The sequence below is a fragment of the Erpetoichthys calabaricus genome, chromosome 9 (genome assembly GCF_900747795.2).
Source record: "Erpetoichthys calabaricus chromosome 9, fErpCal1.3, whole genome shotgun sequence".
NCBI classification, from domain to species: domain Eukaryota; kingdom Metazoa; phylum Chordata; class Cladistia; order Polypteriformes; family Polypteridae; genus Erpetoichthys; species Erpetoichthys calabaricus.
In genome coordinates, this window is record NC_041402.2 from 41,893,188 (window position 1) to 41,916,334 (window position 23,147).

General features: G+C 38.1%; 1 protein-coding gene across 3 annotated transcripts in view; it reads right to left on the minus strand.

The window, feature by feature from the left end:
- nlrc5 (NLR family, CARD domain containing 5) overlaps window positions 1–23,147 on the minus strand; it is a 154,514-nt gene that overhangs the window by 63,939 nt on the left and 67,428 nt on the right. For all 3 annotated transcript variants that reach the window (XM_051931673.1, XM_051931674.1, XM_051931672.1), the window contains exons 23-30: window positions 19,679–19,762; window positions 17,266–17,355; window positions 12,853–12,912; window positions 11,254–11,337; window positions 6,938–7,021; window positions 4,145–4,234; window positions 2,300–2,365; window positions 477–518 (exon numbers count right to left, since the gene is read on the minus strand). In XM_051931673.1, coding sequence (XP_051787633.1) covers window positions 477–518; window positions 2,300–2,365; window positions 4,145–4,234; window positions 6,938–7,021; window positions 11,254–11,337; window positions 12,853–12,912; window positions 17,266–17,355; window positions 19,679–19,762 — 600 coding nt within the window. The remainder of the gene's footprint in view (window positions 1–476; window positions 519–2,299; window positions 2,366–4,144; window positions 4,235–6,937; window positions 7,022–11,253; window positions 11,338–12,852; window positions 12,913–17,265; window positions 17,356–19,678; window positions 19,763–23,147) is intronic.

The following is a 23,147-nucleotide window of genomic DNA, read 5'->3' on the forward strand; positions in this document are numbered from 1 at the left end:
GTTAAAGCCCATTGCGGCACTTCCTGTGTGATTTTGGGCTATACAAAAATAAACTGTATTGTATTGTATTGTATATATTGAAGATGAGGTAGAAGGTCACCAAAAGTAAAACTGCTTTCCAACAGATGTCACTATTGCTTTCTGAAGACACTTGGAATATTAAACTGAAATGCCAAACCCCCAATCACAAAGCAAAGAGGCAGTTTCTTTGTCCCACCAAACCAGGAGCACAGTCATCAGTAAACAGAACAAATGAAGTCACCCCACTACATGAGTCATGGCACATTTCCTATTACTGGCAGTCACATGGTATACAGAAGATGAGTTATTCAGGCAATCTGCAAATGTATGAAAATGTAGTTAATGAGCCAATTCCTCAAGGGATGCCCTTTTTGGAATCTGTCTAGACCTTTCAAATGGTGGCTTATATTGTATATGGTATTACAACATGTGCTTAATAATCCTACCAAACAGACCTGGACTTTCCCTGTGGTTCTGCTGTCCTCTCAGATTCAAGCCTGAATGATTAAACAGAAAGGAAAATGTTCATTATGAAACAATGTGACATCTTACCAACAACAAGTAAACACCTAAGACTGATGCCAAGAAATGCCAAATACTATCCTAAAGCACATAACAATTCTTTTGTAAATATAACATTATGTATGAAAACAATTTATATGAAAGATCATTTATGTTTCCAGTACTTCAAGAATTATAGAACTCAAGTCAGAAAGCACAAAAACACTTCCCGAAAGGAGTTACTTTTGGTTTACAATTTATTAGAGCATTTACTTGTGATGAAGTGTTATCCAAGTATCTGTAGAGCCACATAATTCACTTTGAAGAATTTTTGGTGTTCCTTCATTGTTTGAGATGTGCAAGAACATGATAAAACAAGCATTTCATTTTTAAAATAAACTAGTGAATTGTCTAGAAGGATTCCCTGTCAGCATTAGACCTGATATGGACATTCTTATCCATGGAGTTTAGGTCTGTGAAATATGTGGGGTATCGGGCAGTTCGAATAGTGCTCCCTCGTATGATTACAAAAATCTTACTCTGGTATTTTGGAATATACTAAATTTAATTATGGCGAATGCTGTCACTTAGGACAGAGGGTTCTCAAACTTTTTTATGCCAAGGCCCCACAAAACATTGTATCATTTGGTCAGGGCCACCCACTATTGTATACCCAATGCTGGAAAGTAGAAGAAGATCTTGACCAGTAACATGCAACACCAGATCTCATCCTGTTTGGGCTCCGTGGCCACTGCCAGGGGGAGCTGAAAGACTTCCTGAGCCCGTATGGGTGGCAACACAGCCACACCCGGAAGTGCAGTCTAATTGAGGTTAATTACCACCTGAAGCATTTCCGGGTGGAGTATAACGGGAGCCTGCAGCCACTACTCAGGGCACCAGAGTCGGGAGGAGGAGGAAGACGAAGCAGCCCTGAGAGGAGTGGAGGAAGAGAAGAGTGTGATTTGGGGTGTGATTTACTTTTGTGTGTTTTTGGGACTGTGTTAGGGCCAGTGGGACACGGGGAAGACGTGTCCCATGGCTGAAGAAAAAATAAAACCTTTTGTTTATTTTACACGTGCCTCCGTTGTAAGTCTGTGTTGGGTCAACGTCTATATAGCGCCTTTATCACAGAGTGGATAACTTCTTATAAATTGTGTGCAGTTTTAAAATATTAACAGTACTTGTCCTGCTTCTGTTAATGTAGTGGTGTTTAATATCGCACTGATTTTAATAGTTCTGGATGGTGATATCTGTAATACTACGACAGCCTTGCCGGTAGCCGTGTCACACTAGGGGTCTGCAGAAAGGCTCTTCACCTTTAGCTTTGTCTCACTGTAAGATCCTTCAATTAGACGTCTGTTTCAGGCAGCCTCTCTACCATCACAGATTAACTCTTTCTACATTAAACAGCTTCTTCATTCAGTCTCTCTGGACCAATCAGAAACCTTACAATATGTTATTAAGAAATACAAACTTGTTTTTCTGAAGGATTTTCTATTCCATCACAAAGTCCCTCTTTGATGGACTTTATTTCAAACTTTATGTTCGATGAACTTTTATGATGTCTGAAACTGTGCCTTATGAAGATTTTTTTATACAGTTGGATATAGTGCATTCAATACATGAACCATTAATCTTTATCCAATGAACCCTTTAACATGCTTCACACGGACTCATGCCATCACAAACATGGTACGAGATGGACTCACAATTCTGTTTTTCTTTGCATGCAACATATTTAGAAACTCAGTGACAATTCAAGTGTATTTTCCTTTACCTGAGTGTCTCAGCTTTCTCTTCTTCCCAAATAAAACGTATGAGGCATCTCTCATTTGAGCCCAAACTGTGAATAAAGACACAGTGTCATTTGGATGGATAATTGCTTCAATAAACAGGACTTACATGCACTACAATGAATAAAACCTCTGTGGACTTTCACAAAATGAGGCCTATTGCACCGTACACCCAGCAAGTAAAGTAAATAGATAAATTATACAAAATCTCCTCTGGATCCATATTCAGGACTGACGGACAAAAGAACTGCTTGAGAATCTTAGAGTTGTACTCATTTCACTCCTGGATAGTTAAATCATGTGACAGCCTTTCCCTTTACTTCTCCCTGCTTCCCTTACTCTCTGCTTAACAGTAACATTAACAGTAACAGCTTTACTTTCTATCCTCCTGCTCTTACACTGCACCCATACTCTGGAACTCACTTCCTTCCCACATCTGATCACTGGACTCTATTGTAAAATTCAAAACTGCTGTTAAAATTCATCTCTTTGGGTTGGCACATGGACTTTGAAATGGACAATGTTGTTTTATTATGCTTATTTATTTATTTTTTTGTTCTTAATGTTACTGTTTTATATTATTGTTGATTTTATGTAAAGTTTTTTACTTTTTGTAAAGTGCCTTTGAGTGTCATTAAAGGCATTATCAAATAAAATCTATTATTATTATTGTCATTATTATTATTATTATACCCTCCTAGGCTTTGACTCCATCTTGTTATTCAGCTGAGGACTCATGCAGGCCCAGCCAAGGAGTGCGATTTTCTGGATCTCTTTTGTGCTGACTCTACACAGGAATTTGTCCAGTTGCTCTTGGAACCTGGTCCTGATGGTTTCCACTGCACCTACAACTACTGGAGCCACTGTTGTCCTCATTTTCCATATGCATTTAACTTTGATCACTAGGTCTTTATATTTGATGATCTTCTCTCCCTCCTTGCTCAATCACATTGATGAAGACTCACAACTTGCTGTTCTTGTCATGGAACAGGATGTCCAGCCTATTGGTGGTGATGGTATGGTCTGTGTGAATAATGTTGTCCCACATGATGACACAATCTCTGGTGTCAAAGACCACGTCTAGTATATGCTTGTACCACTTCTCTGTCATTGGAACACCTAACTGTTGACAAAATGCCCAGTGCCGGGTCATACTGACCTTATTGTGACATTCAAGATATTTCTTCTTCTTCTTCTTCTTCATCTTCTTCTTCTTCTTCTTATTATTAATTCAAATAGTCAGGTTCAGTAATTGGATAGAGGGATGGGTCACAGGTTATACTCATGTACACACTTATCCCATTTCCAATTAATGTCAGAATGTCTTTAGCAAGACCCAGAATAAACATCACAGATTGAAACTGAACTAGAGTCCAAGTGCAATGAGGAAGAAACAGTGCCAACTACACTATCATCCACTGCCAATCCTTAATATCCTATGGGCATCTTGAGTTGTGCCCAGAAAAAGATTTCACTAATGAGTCAGTTATTGGTGAAGGCAACTGTCCCTTAAATGACCTCTTTAATTTATCTTACACTCTGCTGCTCATACTCTAGGTTTGTGTTAATGTAATAAATACTATAGCAACATAAAGAATGTATATTTGTTAACTGTTATTGTATTGAATTATTTTGCACATACATGGCAAGAAGACAAATGATTTGACTGGGCATGTTCTGTTGCTTTAATTACCAGCATAAGCTACAAATGAGGGCCCAAAAGACCTGAGTGGCCATTTCTGACTAACCCTAAGCAAGTCAAGCTGCAACCATGTTACAACTGGGAAAATTCAGCTCATAGTATTCAAGAGAAACTAGCTTTGTCTTACCAAACGTCAACCTCCGACATTCGACTGCAAGTAGTCATTGTCTCAACCAAATGCAGAACTCCAACCTGAGAAAGTTGGTTATCATTAAGACTAGAAAAACACAGAAACAGAGGCAGGGTTAAAAGTGAATAAGAATTAACAGTGATACTTATAATAAATATTAATGAGGAGTCCTTTACTAATGGCAAACAGTACATAACAAGCAAACCAAAAAATCAATTTATTTACTAATCAGTCTGTTATGCCTCTCTTTCATCTGTGATTTTTGAACAAAATTAGCTGTATGTTTTTAAATGTCCCAGACCATTCCTGACACATTTATAGCACTGTTGTACATGAAACACTAGTACCACCGTGTTTACTACGATGTTGTGTTTAAAGCTTATTGAATCTTCAGTCTTGCTCACAGAGCACACACATACAGATGCATTGGCGCTTGCCTACCTGCACATATAATGGTATCAATGACAGAGTTGTGGGCAGAATGGTAGTGCAGTAGTAGCACTGCTGCCTCACAGTTAGGAGACCCGGGTTCGCTTCCCAGGCATGTTCTCCCTGTGTCTGCATGGGTTTTCTCCGGGTGCTCCGGTTTCCTCCCACAGTCCAAAGACATGCAGGTTAGGTGCATTGGTGATCCTAAATTGTCCTTAGTGTGTGCTTGGTGTGTGTGCGTGCCCTGTGATGGGCTGGCGCCCTGTCCAGGGTTTGTTCCTGCCTTACGCCCTGTGTTGGCTGGGATTGGCTCCAGCAGACCCCCATGACCCTGTAGTTAGGATATATTGGGTTGGACAATGACTGACTGACTGACAGAGTTGTTTGCTACAGTGATTATAAAAAGTATTCACTTCCTTGGAAAGTTTCACATTTTATTGTCATACTGCATTGAATCTCAGTGTATTTAATTTCACATTGATCAACAGAATCAATATTTAGTAGGTGACCCTTTGGCACCCATGACAGCATTGAGTCTGTCTGCTCAGATATGTAACAGCTTTGCACATCTGGACACTTCATTTTTTCCCATTGTTCTTTTCAAAACTGTTCAAGCTCTGTCAGGCCACATGGGAATCCTGAGTGGACAGCATTTTTCAAGTCCATTTTTAATTGTATTGACATCTGGACTCTGACTTGGCCATTCTAGAACATGAGATTGTTGTTTTCCAGCCATCCCTGTGTAGCTTTGGTTGTTGTCTTGCTAGAAAACAAATTTTCTCCTGAGGCGCAGGTGTCTTGCAGACAGCATCAGGTTTTCCAGCAAGATTTTGCTTTCATTTTGCCCTCACAAACTTTCCATGACCTCCTGCAAAGAACCATCCCTACACCATGATGCTGGCAACACCAAGCTTTACAGTTGGGGTGGTGTGTTTTCATAAGGTGTAGTGTTGGTCTTATGCCAAATATGGCATTTAATCTGATGCCCAAAAAGCTCAATTTTGGTATCATCAGAACATAGAACCTGCTTGTAGTTGACTTCAGCATCCTCTGTGCCTTCTGACAAACTCTAGTCGAGATGCCATGTGTGTTTTTTTCAATATTGGCTTTCTCATTGACGCCCTCCCATAGAGCTGTGACTGGTGAAGCACCCTGGCAACACACACAGTCTCTTCGATTTCACTCCTTTGGAGTTTTCAGAGGTCTCTTGGTGGTCTCTCTCTCTCTTTTTTACTTGCACACTCAGTTTTTGAGGACGACCTGCTCTTTAGGTAAATTAACAGCAGTGCCATACTCTTGAATTTCTTAATGACGAATTTATCTGGACTCCAAGGGGTATTCACTTGGATATTTTCCTGTTATTATCCTCTGAGTTGTGCTTTTCAATTCTCTTTTCAGGGAACTGCTTGAAATGTTCCTTTGCCTTCATTGTGTAGATTAGTCCTCTTTATTGACTCACCACAAGATGGAGCTTCCACATATAGCAGCATTTATACTACAATTAGTTAAACTACAGACGGGTGATCACCATTGAACTAATTATTTGACTTTTTCATTTTAATGATGTGACCCCATATTAAAGGGGGTGAACACGTATGTGATCAACTATTTGTGTTTTATATTTGTAAATCATTTAGATCACTTTGCAGAGATATTTTTTCACTTTGACATTAAAGAGTCTTTATTTGTTGATCAGAGTCAAAAAGTCCAATTAAAATTATTGTGATTCAATGTTGTATAACAACAAAATAGGAAAACATCCAACAAAATGAATGCATTTTATAGTTACTGTACATGGGAAAAACAAATGGACCTAATAAAGTTGTCACTCAGTGTAAAATATTATTAAATCACGTCTGGAACATAACATAATATTGTAAAACCCACTCATTCCAGTTCAAAGTTGTGGGGTTCTGGTGCCTATCCTAGCAGCATCAGGTACATGTCAAGAACTAACCCTGCACTGGGTGCCAGTCCATCACAAGTCTCGCTCATTCACACAGCCACACTCACGCAGGATCAATTTGGAATTGTCACTTCTTTGGAGATGTAGGAGGACATGGGGAGAGCACGCAAACTCCTTACCAACAAAGATGAGACACAAGATTCAAACCAACTTCATGAAAGTGCTGTGATGTGTGAGGCTGAATATTATATTCACTGTACATAATAAAGCACCTTTTTGGGATACTTTGTAAAGTTTTATGTGGTGCAATAATTATACACAAATTAGCACAGAATAAAAATCACTGTACTAAAGTATTACCAGAGACAGGTACTCAAATAGCCAGTAGCAAAAAAGGCACAGTTAAAGCAAGAACATTTCATAATCATTACATTAGATTAAAAGTAGTTGATTACCTGATTTCATTCATTACTCGAAGTCCAGGAAGGAATTGCAGGAAACAAGCAACACCTTCATCTTTTAGAAAATTGCTGGATAAACTGAAAGGAAAAGCCACAGAATTTAGGAAATTAAAACACTTCATTTTGTGAAGAATGAGGAATTGACTAAGTGATCGTCATTTTTTTTCAGACAATAGAAAACACAAAGTTTTTTTTATGTGTGTACTATATATCTTAGATCCAAATGTGTGTACGTGTTTTTTTAAGAACTGTAACTTCTGGAAAATCAGTATAGATATCTGTGACTAATGTTTTTTATTTAGATAAAAAATAAATATTTTGCTGCACCGTTTCATTTGGGTCAAGTCAGTCATATCATGATTGATAAACTGTAATGTCCATTATTCCTGTCTGTGCCCAATTTGGCAGGTTTTGTAATCCTAAACTTTCATTAAATGTATTCAGTAAATGGATGGAGTGTTGAACAATCGACAGACTGAAACGCAGCCCATAGGATCGGACATAACACTCCTGGCACAAGCTTTCAAAACTGAACTCTCGCTGCTCCACCTGTAATGGATTGCCTTAATAGTCTGTCACCAAAATGAATATGGAAATGGACAGCATACTACATCACAGCCAGCATGGATTTATAAGAGGAAGATCCTACCAAACCAGTCTATTAGATTTTGCTTGAGCAGGTTACTGAAAAGGTTGACAAAAGCAAAGTATACAACATAATTTACTTAGATTTTCAAAAAGCCTTTGATAGTAGTCCTATGCCAAAGATTGATTCTGAAACCAGAAGCTGTTGGCATCAGAGGTAGCCCACAAAAGTAGATCTTAACTTGGTTAAACAGCAGGAGACAAAGAGTCCTTTAGTGATCTGTCCTTGGACTGCTGCCCTTTCTAATTTATATTAATAACAAAGAATCTGATGTGAAATTCATATGTGATACTAAAATTGGAGGTATAGCAGATACTGAGGAGGCAGCAAAACTAATTGAAAAGGACTTGGACAATCTTCAGAAGTGGGCAAACACTCAGAAAATAGTCTATCATAAAAAATGTAAAGTGGTACACTTGGGCAAAAGGAACATTAATTATAAATACAAGATGGGAGACAACATCCTACAGAAAGGAAGCTCTGAAAAATATTAGTTTACATTGACACAACATTGTAATCGTCTAAGCAATGTACAGAAGCGATTAAAAAGGCAAATTTTTTTTTTTTTTACATTTTATTGAATTTATTAAATTCAAGTAACATTCCATTCAAGCAAGTCAAACTTGACAAAACTAAATTCAAATTAGTCCCCACCCATGAGGAAGAGTGCAAGGCCAACAGCCAGAGTAAAACTTTAAGAGTAGAAAAAAGGGGGAGAGAGTTAATTTCCCCAATATAAAAGCTTATTCTAAAATGTTATCGATTAGATCCTGCTAGGTTTTAAAAATGTTTTGAACAGATCCTCTAAAAATTTGATTTTTTCCAATTTCACATAGTATATAACATCAGTTACCTATTGACTTAAAATAGGTGAGTTAGGATTCTTCCAGTTGAGCAAGATAAGTCTACGTGCCAATAGTGAAGTAAAGGCAAGTCCAGTTTGTTTGTCCTTCCCCACTATAAGCCCATCTGGGAGTACACCAAACACAGCTGTTAATGGGTTAGGAGGGATTCTGACACCAAGGCTGTCTGAAAGGCATTTAAAAATTTTGGTCCAAAATGATGTTAATTTGGTGCAGGCCCAAAACATGTGACCCAGTGAGGCTGGAGCTCGATTGCAACATTTGCAGGTTGGAGCTTGCCCTGGAACATTTTGGACAGTTTTAAATGTGACAAATGTGCTTGACAGATGATTTTAAGTTGAATGATTGAATGCTTTGAGCATAAAGAGCTACACTGAATTCTGTGCATGGCTGCCTTCTATTCCTTTTCTGAAATGTTGAGTAAGAGATCCTTTTCCCACTGTACTCTGGGATCTTTGAAAGGAATGGACTTTAAAATGTTTTTATTTATTACAGGAATGTTGTATGAGTCCTCAAGACTGATTGATATTTCTTCCAGAATAGAAGTACATGGGAGGTGAAGAAAATCTGCCAGATTTTGTTTAGCAAAGTTTCTAATTTGAAGGTAGTGAAAGAAATGTGTTGCTGGAAAGTTAATTTTGGAGAGTAATTGTTCGCATGATGCAAAGATGTTATCTATGTACAGATCTCTAAGTGATTTAATCCCATATATTTTTCAAACATTAAAAACTGTGTTATGTTTGAGAGGTTGGAAAAAGGTGGTTATCATGCAGAGGTGTCACAGATAAAATCTCTATCTTGAAGTACTTCCTACATTGGTTCCATAGTCTGAGTAAATGAAGAACAATTGGGTTGTTAGTATATTGACGATAACTTATATTTACTGGGGCACAAAGCAGGGACTATAAAGAAGTACTGCAGGATTTTATTTCTATTGCGGACCAAGCTAGTGTGTGTTTATCTATTTGTGTCAATGTCCAGGTTTTTATAGCTTGTATATATGCCACCCAGTAATAAAACTGAAAATTAGGTAGAGCCATGTCACCTTCTGCCTTAGGTCTTTGGAGACAAATAAAATTTTAGGTTATATCATAAATACTGTTGAATATAAATTGAGGGACGTTAAGCTTTGACTGCTGTATACCATGCACTAAAGAGAAAACGTCTGGTGTATTGTATGCAGTTCTGGTCACCACGAAAGACCATGAAAGACATAGCAGCACTTGAAGTTGTGCACAGGAGATCAGCCAAGTGCATCCCGGACTGAAGGAGATGTCCTACTCTGAGAGCCTCAGAGATTTAAACATGTTTAGTCTCGAGCAGAGAACACTGCATAGGGGCATAATCCAGGTCTTCAAAATTTTTATAGATCTAGCCAAATTCTTTCAACTAAAGTGTTTATCACATACTCAAGGGACACCTGGAGAAATTAAGGGAAACTTAAGACTGAAGCCAGGAAGCACCTCTTTACTCAAATAGTTGGTTGAATCTGGAACAAACTATAGAGACATGTAGTTGAAGCTGGAATCTTTTACAACATTTAAGATGCATCTGAATGAAATAATGTAACTGAACAAAACAGTATGATGGACTGAATGGTCTCCTCTTGTTTGTCATATTTATTGTATTTTCAAGTTCTGTGCTTTTATTTGCCAATTTTCTGCCTTTGCTTAACTTTTTTGGGGTTTCTTAAACACCTTGACAGTTTTAATCAGTGCCAAAATAAAACAAAAATTAGAAAAACAGGTTGAAAGTACACATTGTGTATATAGAAAGCTGAAGAAAATTAATTGTCACCATGAAATGCACTGTATGAAAAGATAAGGTGACCTGATAAAATCGCTGTGTCACACACATGGGAATGGGAGGCAGCTAAAGGGCCTGAATGAGAGTAATTCCATGCCAGACCAGGGGGTGGCGGAGTGCACTAACTCTTTCTCTCACTTCTCTGCAGACCAATTATGGGAAATTCCGCCTGATCCTGAAGATGTCACTTCCGGTTTCAGGCTCAATGACACCACTTCCGGTTCTGGCCCTACTGATGATGTCACTTCCTCTGCTCTCCCTTAAAGCTGCCATCTTTATGCTATCAAATCAGTTCCGTTGTAGACTCCAGTTTGTACACATCTGTACATTGATAATATCCATTTTGCAGCCAGGAATAATATACGGGCGGCTGCCCTAAACCTTTTTGTGGCTCTTTTGCTGTGCCTATGACAGCAGTCAATGGTAAAGTGCTAAATATAAAAGGACAACAACATATAAGCAATATAACATTGCATTACATTCTCAGTCTGGCTTAGTCCAATTCATGGCCACATGGTCCCAGATCCTATCCCATCCATTCTGGGTGCAAGGCAGGAGATTGTCTTTGTGCTTGGACAACTGTAACATGTGTAAGTAAAGCATTCTTTTATTTCTTATTTTATCATTATGAATGCCAGCTAAAGACCCCTTCTGTATTGCATGCTTGAATCATTTCTATTTACAATAACAGACACCGATCAATCCAGTTCAGAGTCAAGGTTGACATGGGGGGTCCTGGGGAGGGGCAGAATGTATCCTAGTAGCATCAGATGCAAGGCAGAAATCAACCTCTAAAGGGGCAACAAACCATCACTGAGTACACTCACATACTTAGTCACACTCACATTAGAATTAGAACAGACAAGAACCGAATTCAAGGCTGGAAAATGGAATCCTTGAGACAGCAGCACTAAGCATGGCACCACCAACATCTTTAACATGCTTATGTCAGAATCGCAGGGCTTTTCTGAATGAGAATGTGGTATCAAACTTACTCCAGATAAGTGAGGCACAGAGATTGCTTGAGTATCCATGACAGCTTTTCTATCATTTTCTTATCAAGAGTGTATTCATTAAACCTAAAAAAGAATAAATTAAAAAAAACAATAGCAAGTCTGAGTATCTATGAATGAGAATTGCATTTGCAGAGTCCAAACCCAGCAGACTACATACTGTATCTGACACAAACTCCATACATCACTGTTCTCAGAATCCTCAGCTACATAAAATGAAATTTCTCTGATCTTTTTACCAGCCTGTGCTTTGTCATTATCCTATTCTTTTCAAATACTCTATAGACACTTATTCATAGTTCAGCATTTCATATTGCATTTATTCTGTTCTCTTATTTTCTATGCTGCATTTTTGCGGGATGATATTTCTGGATAAAAACAGCATAACTCTGATGGCCCAAGTCAAAAATTCTTCTGTCATCTTGAGTTACTTTCTTTGCACTACAGTGTGTGTGTTCCACAGTTGGATATTATGTAGAAACCAGTAATGGTGCACTGTACGATAACGTGCAGTGAATGCACTTGACATAGTTTTCATCCTCTTTCTCTGTACATTTAGCATTCGTTTGCTCAGAGGTTGATGCTCTTGCTGCTTCCTGAGCAGCTCGTCTTTTCTCCTCCCTAGCAGCCCACTTCTTCTCTTCCTTCGTTGGCATCTTTTCGCGTTAAAACTGATTAAGTCAGTGTTTGTATTGCAATTACTTAGTACATTTTCTTTCATTTTTCACTTAAGCTGGCACTTAAGTCTTCAATCTACCTCAAAAATTATTTAAAATATGAAGAGGTAGGGGAAGTGACGGCGAAGGTGGTAGGGATGAGAACGGCACCCATACGCATGTGCCACATGGCCGCCCTGCTGGCCGCTGCCGAGAGTTGATTCTACAATTAAATAAAATAAAAATAAAAAGAGGAATATCCTTGGAGGTCAATCATCACCCCAAAAGTGGATAGTAGATGTCACATAGTATATGTGTACTAAATTTCAGGTCAAACGGTTTGCGAGCTACAGGTAATTTAAAATCCTGCACAGACAAACGGACAGCCATGGTAGCATGTTATATAAGAAGATTGTATAATGGCACATGTTATTAGGGATAACACCTAATTTACAATTGCTGAATATATCATTTTAAACCGCCTGTTCCTTCAGCACAAGTCATTTACCCTCTGGATCATGCAGCTTACTTGAGCTGAAATGTTTCAATAATAATTAAATGCTATTGTGATAAATAGCATGGCTCTGGTCAATGTAGCATGTAACTTTTTAACTAATTTATTTTTTGGTAGGGCAGAAAATATAGAATCTTGATGGCTAAAGGACTGGATTGCAAACTGCTAGACTCTCACTTAAGTCCCCAACATTTACCCACTATGCAACCCTGAAGCCTGGTGGTCTTCTAACTATAGAAGCAACAGTGTAGCATTGTGACTTTCAAGATGCTTTGGATAAAAGTGTCAACTACACAAACATAGTGTAAAGCTAAATGCATCCTTGTTATTGCCAGATAATTTTCAGATTCTTTATAAAAGTATTAATTGTAACCGAGACTCATAAGGCAAAGTGCTTCGCATGATACTCACTTGCATGTTGTATGTGCAGCTTCCATTTTGACAAATTTTATGAAGGCTTTACCTCTGGGCCTACAGCAATTATACAAAGAAATACAAAACGTTAGTGCCACTTCTAGAAAATAATAAAAAATACAATTTATATATGAATAAGTAGTAATTGTGTCTGTTAAATGATGAATATACGGCAAAACATAATATATAAACATAACCTGAAGTTTAATTTGCAACTGATGACTGAAATGTTCGATTTCATTTTATACTCCAGTTATCTACCAAAGTGCTTTGTTATATATCCTAATCAGAGCTGTATTTTTTATTAGTAATACCATCATCATCATCATAATAATAATTATTGTAACAGCTACCCACACATGAAATTACATACTGTACCAGTGTTGCATTGGTACTAAAATGTTTACTTTAGTATCGATACCAGTTTTCGGACCTCAGTACCAGTATGAAAACAGTTCTGAAGCAAATAACAGACAACAACAAACGCCCCCCCCCTCCCCCATTACTCCACCTTCCCCATTGTGCTGCACAATTGCACACCACACTGGTGTGCCATGCTCTTGTGGCAGATTACTCACCGCTTTCCTCTTGCTGTTAAAGAAGTCCCATTCTTGTCAAAGCAGTAACGTGGGGGGCGGGAGTGTTGATGGGGGGTTAGGGCTTGGGGGTTTGTCCCCGTGAAGTTCCGGTTAAGCTGAAGATCCCAAAATGCTGGTACAGTGACATTTTAAAATGTGTATATTTCGGTACTATGTGCAACCCTACACTGCATGCATACACAGGAGAAGACCTACCAGGATATCAGCCACCAACTTTCATATTTCATGTTTCACATTTCTAAAAGGGGGATTTAGCTGGAATGACATTACCATGGCTCTGCATATTGCCGAAGAAAATAAAACATTGAACTCATTATATAGTACCTATAAACTCTTGTAAAATGAAAGAATGTACATGTTAAGAACTGAAGTTCGGAAGAGTTAATCATTATTCAAAAGTATTTGGGGCTTACATGCATGACTGTTTAGCCTGGGTAAAAGTAGAATTTAAAAAAATGACCTAATTGTTTAAAATTAGGTGACTGATTGATTCGCATTGATAATAATAAAATTTCACATGTTTAACTTTGGTTATTTCGAGAGAGTGTGGAGTTAATATACCTGCATTAATGTACATAATTCATGCACTCCCTTACACTTTTTCAGGTTTTACTGTGTTGCTCTATGAAATCCTAATGTGTTGAAGTAAGATTGTTCATCATTCATTGATGCAAACAACTGTACAAACTGTACAAAAATATATAAATCGATTTAAATGAATTTAAAATTAATAGCGTAAAATCAATTGGATAATATTTTTCAGAGATGCATCTTTAGCAGAAATTCCAAGCAGGACTCTTTCAGGACAAATCTGGGTGACTTCTGTCCATCAGCAACTTTCAGTTTTTTCTTCATATACATGCTGTACACTGAACAAAGTACTGGGTTTTAAAGGGCCATTATAGAGCTTGTAATTTTTCTTTTATTCTAGTGGAATCAAATTAATATTTTGCCTGATTTACAGAGAAGATTTTTATTTTCATAGGTCTCATGTTTCTTTAAAGTTCTAACTAGAATTTCTCCGCACTTTGCTGAACTCATGTTGTCTTTCCTCGCCATACTTCACAGCAGGAGTGATGCACTTAGGATGAGGTTACAGTGCAGTGCTTGTGCCAGACACAATGTTAAATGTTGAGATCATGAAGTTAAATATTTCTATTTTCACACTATAGATCCATGAACTATGGCAGCAGTCCTCAACCATCAGGCCACGGATCATTTGGTACCAGGCCACACATGAAGAATAAAAAACGTTTTATTTTTATTTTATTTCCATATTATTGACTATTGGAGTCTGCAGGGTGTTTTATTTTGAAAAATGACCAGATCATCTCTGTAGAACAGTGACTATGCTCTGTCGCTTATCTTCCTTGACAGCTACTGTAGTGTGCAGATTGATTTCTTTGTGGTGTACAATTAACTGTTGATAACTTTCAATAACTGTGACCAATCATCATTCAATAATTCACTTGCATCTGTGCCTCTTTCCCATACTTGTCTCTGTCACAGTTTTGATGCCCAATAAATGAAGCCCACAAGTTAATCCTACCTAAATTGAGTAAAAAAAAACATCTCTGGAGATCTTCTTTGAAAACGAGGAAAGACCCAATGATGAGACAGAAGAAGACCCTAAGGCTGGCAACAAAATGAAAGCTACATTTAAATGAAAATAACCAAGAGTTCAAAATTATGGGTTTATTGTAACAGGTTATTTACATGCTCCAAGACTGCTCTGTATAATATGTGGTGACCGGCTGTCCAATGAGGCCATGAAGCCATCAAAACTGCTTCATCACATAGAGACCAAGCACCCTGCATTAAAAGACAAGCCACTTTATTATACTTTATTATGCGTGCGATGGACTGTCTGTGGAAAATTGGCTTGCATGAAACTGGTCCATGGTGCAAAAAAGGTTGGAGACTGCTGAATTACAGAATTGGCTTTAATGTGACACCCAATCAGCCAAACTGAAGCCAATCCCTAATGTGAGCTTCTTCACTAATGGCTTCAGCATTGTTTTAAGAGAAAGGCAATTGCTCCATTTCCCACCTATTTGTCTCTATATTTCCTTCCAACGTTAAACAGACATGTAAATAATTGCTCTTCTATCTCTGTACTAATTAGATAGATAGATAGATAGATAGATAGATAGATAGATAGATAGATAGATAGATAGATAGATAGATAGATAGATAGATAGATAGATAGATAGATAGATAGATAGATAGATAGATAGATAGATAGATACTTTATTAATCCCAAGGGGAAATTCACATACTCCAGCAGCAGCATACTGATACAAAAACAATATTAAATTAAAGAGTAATAAAAATGCAGGTATAACAGGCAATTAACCTCTTTGGCATTGTATTCTCCACACATACAGTAGGTGTGCATGCATATACCCACTGAATATTAATTGAATCAAGTTGCTACTTTTTATTTGTGTTTGTTCTTGGCCTTTTTTGTGCTTAACTTCCTAATTTTCTGCAGTTCACTGATAATTCTAGTGTCCCCTGTTCATTGCCGGTGTTTTGCTTTGCTAAGCTTACTCTGATTGTTTCTGCACTGTGTTCTTCTTCTTTTAATTATGTTTCAACTTTTCACTGTCTGGCTTTACAGCTGTTTCAATTCAGGGTTTCAGGTTTTTCTCATTTATTTTCTTTATTTTTCTATAATGCATTGTTTAGCTGGCAATTTTATTTTGCTCCAAGGGAGGTGGTCACAAGAAGCAATAGGTGTGGACAAATTGTCAGTACGTGCTGTCCAGTGGTCTTTCTGGCTATTTTACTCCTACTATAAAGGCAGGTCTGCAAAATTGTAATATTGTCAGTTCATTTGATCATTAAGGAAATGCCTGACTCAATCAGTAACGCTTCTCAGTTATAATGTTTAAAGTTTGGTTTCTTATCTTTTTGCTAACATTTTCCTGCTGCTTTCTGTATTTTGTTTTATTTCTAGTATTGTTGCTGATGTCACAATGTTAATTCTGTTCCATTGCTGTTATGGCTCTTAACCCTTTTTGCGGCTTCTTCCTTCTTTGCAAGTGTTGGTAATTTATGTTTTGGTAAGCCATTAGTTTTTGTAATGTTTTCAGTTGCTTTACACCATCTTCCAGAAGTTTTTCTTAAGTTATTAAAAAACTGGCATAGTCTAGTCAGAAAATTTAAGTAAAGATTGCTCAAACTGACCAACGTGGTTGTTTGCATTGCACATTAGAAAAGCACAGAAACAGGAGATCACATCCTGCTCATAGCTGTTGGCTTACTCAAAATTTGCATTTCCTCATCAGCTTAGGTGAGTGGCCATCATTGGTAAGATGTGGAATATTATGTGGGGCATGTGAGGGATTGGGAGGAGAAGAAAGAAGTTTAGGGAAATTAGAAAAGGTTGCGTTAGTTGTGAAGTAGAAACAAGTGCAAGAGTAATGGACAAAGGGTGTTGATGGATTGAAAGTGGGAAGAAAATGGATGAAAACTGTCTGAAGATGAATAAACAAAAACAACAAAAAGTGTGCCCAAGTGAGATAAGTGGAGTGTCCGAAAAGGAGAGAAGCACAAGATGGATGGACAGGGCTAGAGGTGTCTACATCAAATGCAAAGGCTGTGATCCCCATCATGTAACAAACATATAAAATCAATTTGTAAAGGACAGCAAAGTTAATAGTTTACATACACAGTGAACTTACTTCCTCAATGGCTGTAGGATTACATTTCACTCCCTTAAGTTCCTATTATTGTTTAAACTTTAGATATATGCGTCTATGTATCTAAAACAGCAAATGTGATATCCATGAAGGCAGCTGCTTACCTGAGCTCAATGGCCGTTACTCTGTTCCAGCATATTATTGACTTTAGCAGCAGTAGAGCTCCTTCTGGTGAAATGCCACAGTTACTTATGCTAGAAATTTAAATAAGAAATGAGAAATAAATAATAGAATTATCAACAAATGAAATATCCACACAAACATACTACTATATATAAAAGACTTTTTATGTATATATTGTGATGGGCAGCCTTGAACTTTACACTTCCTCCCCTGGGACGCTAGAGGGCAGCCCTCCTGGGCAGCTCTAGTACCACAGATTCAAGCAGGGCTCGCCAGGCCTTCTTAGTTTGGTACTGCCCTTTTGGTTCCCCGGGGGCCACCAGGGGGAGCTGCAGAGCCATTCAATGGATTTCCACCATACCTGGGAGTGATTCCAGGTAATCCTGATGAACCACCTGGAGCACTCCGTGGTGCTGAATAAAAGGAGCCGCCTCACTCCATCCAGGGAGCCAGAGTTGGGAGGAGGTGGACGAAGCTTGCTGTGAGAGGAATGGAGGCAGTAGAGAAAGACAGAAGGAAGAAGAGGACTAAGCATTGTGTACTTTGTGCTTGCTGTACTGTATTGAGAAAGGAGAGCAAAGGAAAAGCGCTCTCCTGAGAAATAAACATATTTTGCTTTGGACTTGTGCATCTGTGCCTATCTGTGTCCAAGTTTGGGGAGCTGTATGCCCCCCAGTATTCCACTATATACTGTATATATATATATGTATATGCAGATCATACATTTACTTTTTACCCCTTATCTGGTTCCGAGTAATGGGTGTCTGGTGCCTATCCTAACTGTATGCAAGATGGAAACCAATCCTGGAAGCACTAGCTAATCTAATGTCACAGTTTGCTTTGCCTGCTTATGAGACTGAGAACGAGAATGCAGGGAGAACCTTAAGGGGAACAATGAGGAATTCTGGATGCATTTTTCTTTAGCAGAGGACCAGCAATCAATAGAGGCAGGGACCAGTGAAAAAGGTCACTAGAATTGGAGGGGGTGACACCACATTCTCTAAAATTTCCATAACTTCAGGAATCACAGCTTGTCATGTTGTCCAAAGATCAGATAAAACAAAAGACAGGGCAGGTCACTTCTGCCTGGAGAAGCTGAATTAACTCATGGCAAGAGACATCATCCTATTCCTGTTAACTAGAGCTTAAAATAGCTTAACTGTGTAGAAAACCGAACAATAATGTAATTTGTCTTTATTGTGTACTGCAATTTAATGCTTTTTTATATTCAGAGATGGGGCTTCTTGATATTTCCACCTTAATTAAACTTAAAAATTACATTTTTGGTTACTTTGTGTGCAAACTCCACTGATTCAGATTTAAACCCAGTACACTGAAGCTGTAAGGTAGCAGTTCTAGCCACTGTGCCACCCTATTTTATATATTGTTTTATATATTTGTATCTATTATATATTTAAAATTTATAATTTTGTTGTTAACTATGTTGTGTTAATCTATTATTAACACTGATTTATGCTGTCATGATGAAACTAACTTATGAGGAATCCTACAGGTCTTGGGTTCATAAAGCCTTTTCATATTTACATCAGAGATTTAAAAATGCACATTTAAAATGATGATTCAAATGATAAAATATGAAAAAGTTGTCATTTAAAAAAAGAACTGTAATATTTTGTGTTCCTATTTCATTCATTCATTTTCCACTTTCTGGGTCATGGGGGCAACAGTCTTAGCCATGAGGCTCATATGTCCCTTTCCCCAGCCACACTTGCCGGCTCATACTGTAGGATTCCAATGCATTCCCAGCTGGTCATGTCCATAAAACCTCCACAGGGAGGCATCTGGGAGGCATCAGGTACTTGAACCACCTCAACTGACTCTTTTTGATGCGGCGGTTCAATGGCTCTACTCTGATCCTCTCCCGGATGTCAGTGCTTCTCACCCTGTCTCTAAGGGAAAGCCCAGCCACCTGTGGCGAAACCTCAAAGTTCCTACTTCATCTCTTTTTAATACTCAAAATCTGAGGTTAGACGGAAACTGAAACATGCTACTGTAGGTACTGCATAAAGATTTATCCTGCCATTTACATTAAGAGGACACTTTTTACATAGTCATGGGAATCCAAATCCTATACTGGAGGCATGGGGCACATGGCAGAAAATAACAGAGCACACTCATAAGTACACCATAGTCACATATTCAGTGATGTCTTACAAATTCCACTTAATCTAAGCTGCAAGTCTTTTGGAAGTGGGAAGATGCTAAAAAACCTACATGAACACATGAAACACAATTGGACTAAAAAGTCCTTAGAACTGACATTCAGCACTGCCAAACTACGTCATCATGCAGGAATAATAATATGTTACTGTACATAGAATGTGAAAATAATTTCAAGCTACGATACAGATTACAATAAAAAAATAATCTTACTTTAGTAGATTTAGTGATGAAAGGCGGGATAAGCAGTTGAGGAGTCTGCCAACAGATTCATCACTTAATGTGCTGTCAGAAAAACTGTGAAGAAAAACCCTTACATATTGATATCATTCCATAACATTTATTTTAAATAGTACTTTGCATTAAAGACACTTACGGAACACATTACTTTCAGGACCTCTAACTGCCACACCCCCCCACAAATGCTGAAACCCTTTATTTTATTTTATTTTGGACTTTTCACTATCAAACTGTATCTTTGGCTGTTAACAAACACACAAGAATATAACACAAAATAATACAATCCAAAATAAAATCTCAGACAATGTGAATGCAATATAAATCCCGTAAATGCCAATAGGGACTTTGCTCTGTTGGGCCCTTGAGCAAGGACCTTAACCTGCAATTGCTCAGCGCTTTGAGTAGTGAGAAAAGCGCTATATAAATGCAAATAATAATTATTATTATTATTATAAATGGAAGGGAAATAGTTAATCCCTTTGTTGCCTCAGATCAGAATGTAAAACAATGAATGGTATGTCTTTCAGTGTACTGTAAACTGACAAAGAAAACGTATAGATGGCACAGCAAAGTAACTGTTAGTACTACAGATGTTACAGAGAGTCCGACTTAGAAAAGCAAAATATAGCCAAAGCAGCTCACAAACAAGAGAAGAAGTGGCTTTTCAGTCAAGATTTTGGCTGATGGAGCTTAACAAAGTGACAATGATTAGGGAAAGAGTTCCACAAAACATCAACCTCATAGGTATAGAATATGCGCATGTACCAGAAATGACATGATAGGACTTTGGGATAGCTAGTGAGAAAACACTATAAAAGTTCACAACTTTCTGTAGGTTTATTCAGGGTAAGTATGTTGACATTCATTTTAGAGGTTTTGGAATTTATATCTTTTAAAGTCAATAACAGATGGAAATGATAGGGAGTGCTCCTTAACCAGAATAGCACCAAAGAGGTGGAAGACTTGTAAACTTTTACTGTAAGAGGGGAATGGATAAAGGAAGAACACAAATGTAAACATAAAATAAGCAAAACAAAAAACTGTCCTCTCTGGACATATCTTGAGGGGTCTTCCACCCTTATCTACCCTGTATGGTAGCTGATCCACTTGCTCACAAAATATTGCGCACCAAACACTTCTTTCATTACATCTCTCTGTCCTCCCAGGACTCCACTACTCTCCATTTTACTTTCCATTCAACTGACCATTTGGCAGAAACTGCAATTTAAGCCTCAGCCACAGGGCTGTTTTCAGGGCCATTCTGGGAATCATTTATGGGATCAGGAATGCCTTTGGGTAATACTAGGATTCACCTCCCAGAGTTCCTTTTAGGTACTGCTCCAGGTACTGCTGCACTTCTGAGCTGTTATTCGCAATTTAATGGCCAGCTTCTCTTCTGTGATTAGCTTTGACTTCCTACATTCAGTGTGATTCACTTTTGGATTTTTTAGCCTTGTTTTTCTTGATGTTTATAATTTTTATAATTTCAACAGTAGTATTATTACACCACCATTCTGTGTAGCAATCACCGTCATTTTGATGCTTGCTTTTCATTGGGGAGGGGAGTGGAGTGACCATTTTGTTCCTAATAACAAAACCTTTTCCCAGTCATCCCATCTATTTAAGATGGCTGTTATGTTTGCTTTAAAAAGGAAGCAAATTTTGAATAATGAAGGTGAGCAGGAGATTAAAAATACAAGTAAAACGATAACTGAGAACCCATCCTATCTGAAATAGTCTAAAAATTAACACATTAAAGTTGAAGCCAAAAAGGGTCTAACAACACTAGCAAAGAGCACAACAACAACCGCACAGAGATTTCTCTTAGGCAGAACTTTATTTGTCCGCAGGGTGGAATCTGGCTTTTAACAGAAGATCTATAAATAAATAAATAAACAGATAAATAGTGTAGTGAGTTGAGGGTCCAGACCACAGAGAAACATTCTCGTCAGGTGGCAGTGGACTGTCTGAAGGGATGAGAATAGCTGGAGAAGCCGGCTTATAAAGCAGCCTATAAACAGCAGGTAAGGGGGATATGGACACAGTACTTAAAAAAGCACTTCACTCAGATGTGTCTTCCATCAGCTGAAGCCCATTGGCATGGAGGTGTCACTGCCACCGTGCCCTGGGTTAGACCCTGGACTTGGGTCGGCTTGCAGAGAGCCAGGGCAATAATGTGGCATATGTGATGCCTCTGACCCAGGTGAGGTGGAACTGGGCAGGGTGCATGAAGGGACAAAGGGGACAAGCAGTTGGGAGCCTGTGGCACCACTGAAGACCTTAGTGGTAGGCAGAAAAAATAAAAATGCTACAAAAAAAATACAGTTCTACAAAATGTCTACATTTCTTCAATGGATCTGAAAATAAAAAAGAAGTACATATTTAGATTCAGCATTTTCCCAAACCCCTTCAAAAAATACATCATTAATAATAATATAAAGTAAAATCTTCCTAACAACCTAACCATCTGGTGCTGATCAAAAAAGCAAGATGTTTCCAATGAGCAGGTAGATTGATGAGGTAGATAAGAATGGGAGGTGGGAATCCCCAGTTAACTTTTTGCAGAGGAAAATGGCCTAGCAGGAGGTGAGAACACAGCCAAAGCCTATCAAAACACTCAAAATTCATGTTGGCAAGTCAGACAGAAACGTAGAAATGACGCTGACATCCTCAAGGAGTAAAGAGAAGTGTTGCTCAGTGGACACAAAGCCAAAATGTTTGAAAACACACACATTTCCTGGTGGTAAATGCAGACAAAAATGGACTTTTAAAGTTACTACGTGCAGCTGATTTTTCAATTTTGTGTTTTAAGTTCAGTATACTGTATACAGTATGTTAATTTGTCACATGAAACTGCATTCCAAAGTGAAGCCTGCTCTTGCATTTTATAATGGACCTAATAGATATTGTGGTCCCAATGTGAAAAAAGCCTTTAAACCTACAAAATATATACATTTTTCAAGCCAAAAACGTTACCAACTGTTGATCTGCATCTTGGGATCACATATATTACAAGAGAGCATATCCATTTTAAGAAGGACAAAAATCAAAAATTATGTTGTTGTGAGATACAGCCATTTTTAAAAGGAGACTGACTGGCTGTGCACTTCACTTTGATGAATGTCTTCCTCCAAGACACCATTCCACCCCCGGGGTGTGGATTGACCCCAGGAATTCATTGCCAAGCGCCATTATTCACACTGAATGTTGATGCCCAAATGTGAATTGTTGTCTCAGTTCTGCAGACAACTAAACAATAATAGCTGAAAAAGTCACACTTACGATTGCTTATATTATGTCACTATACAGAAGTCTATTTTATTATTTTAAAAGATTCTGCCTGCTGCCACTGGATTTATAAAGGCGGTCATGGAGAACATTAAGCAGGTGCATAGCCTGTAATCAAGTGACAAGAATTGTACAGATGTTATAGGCATCCATC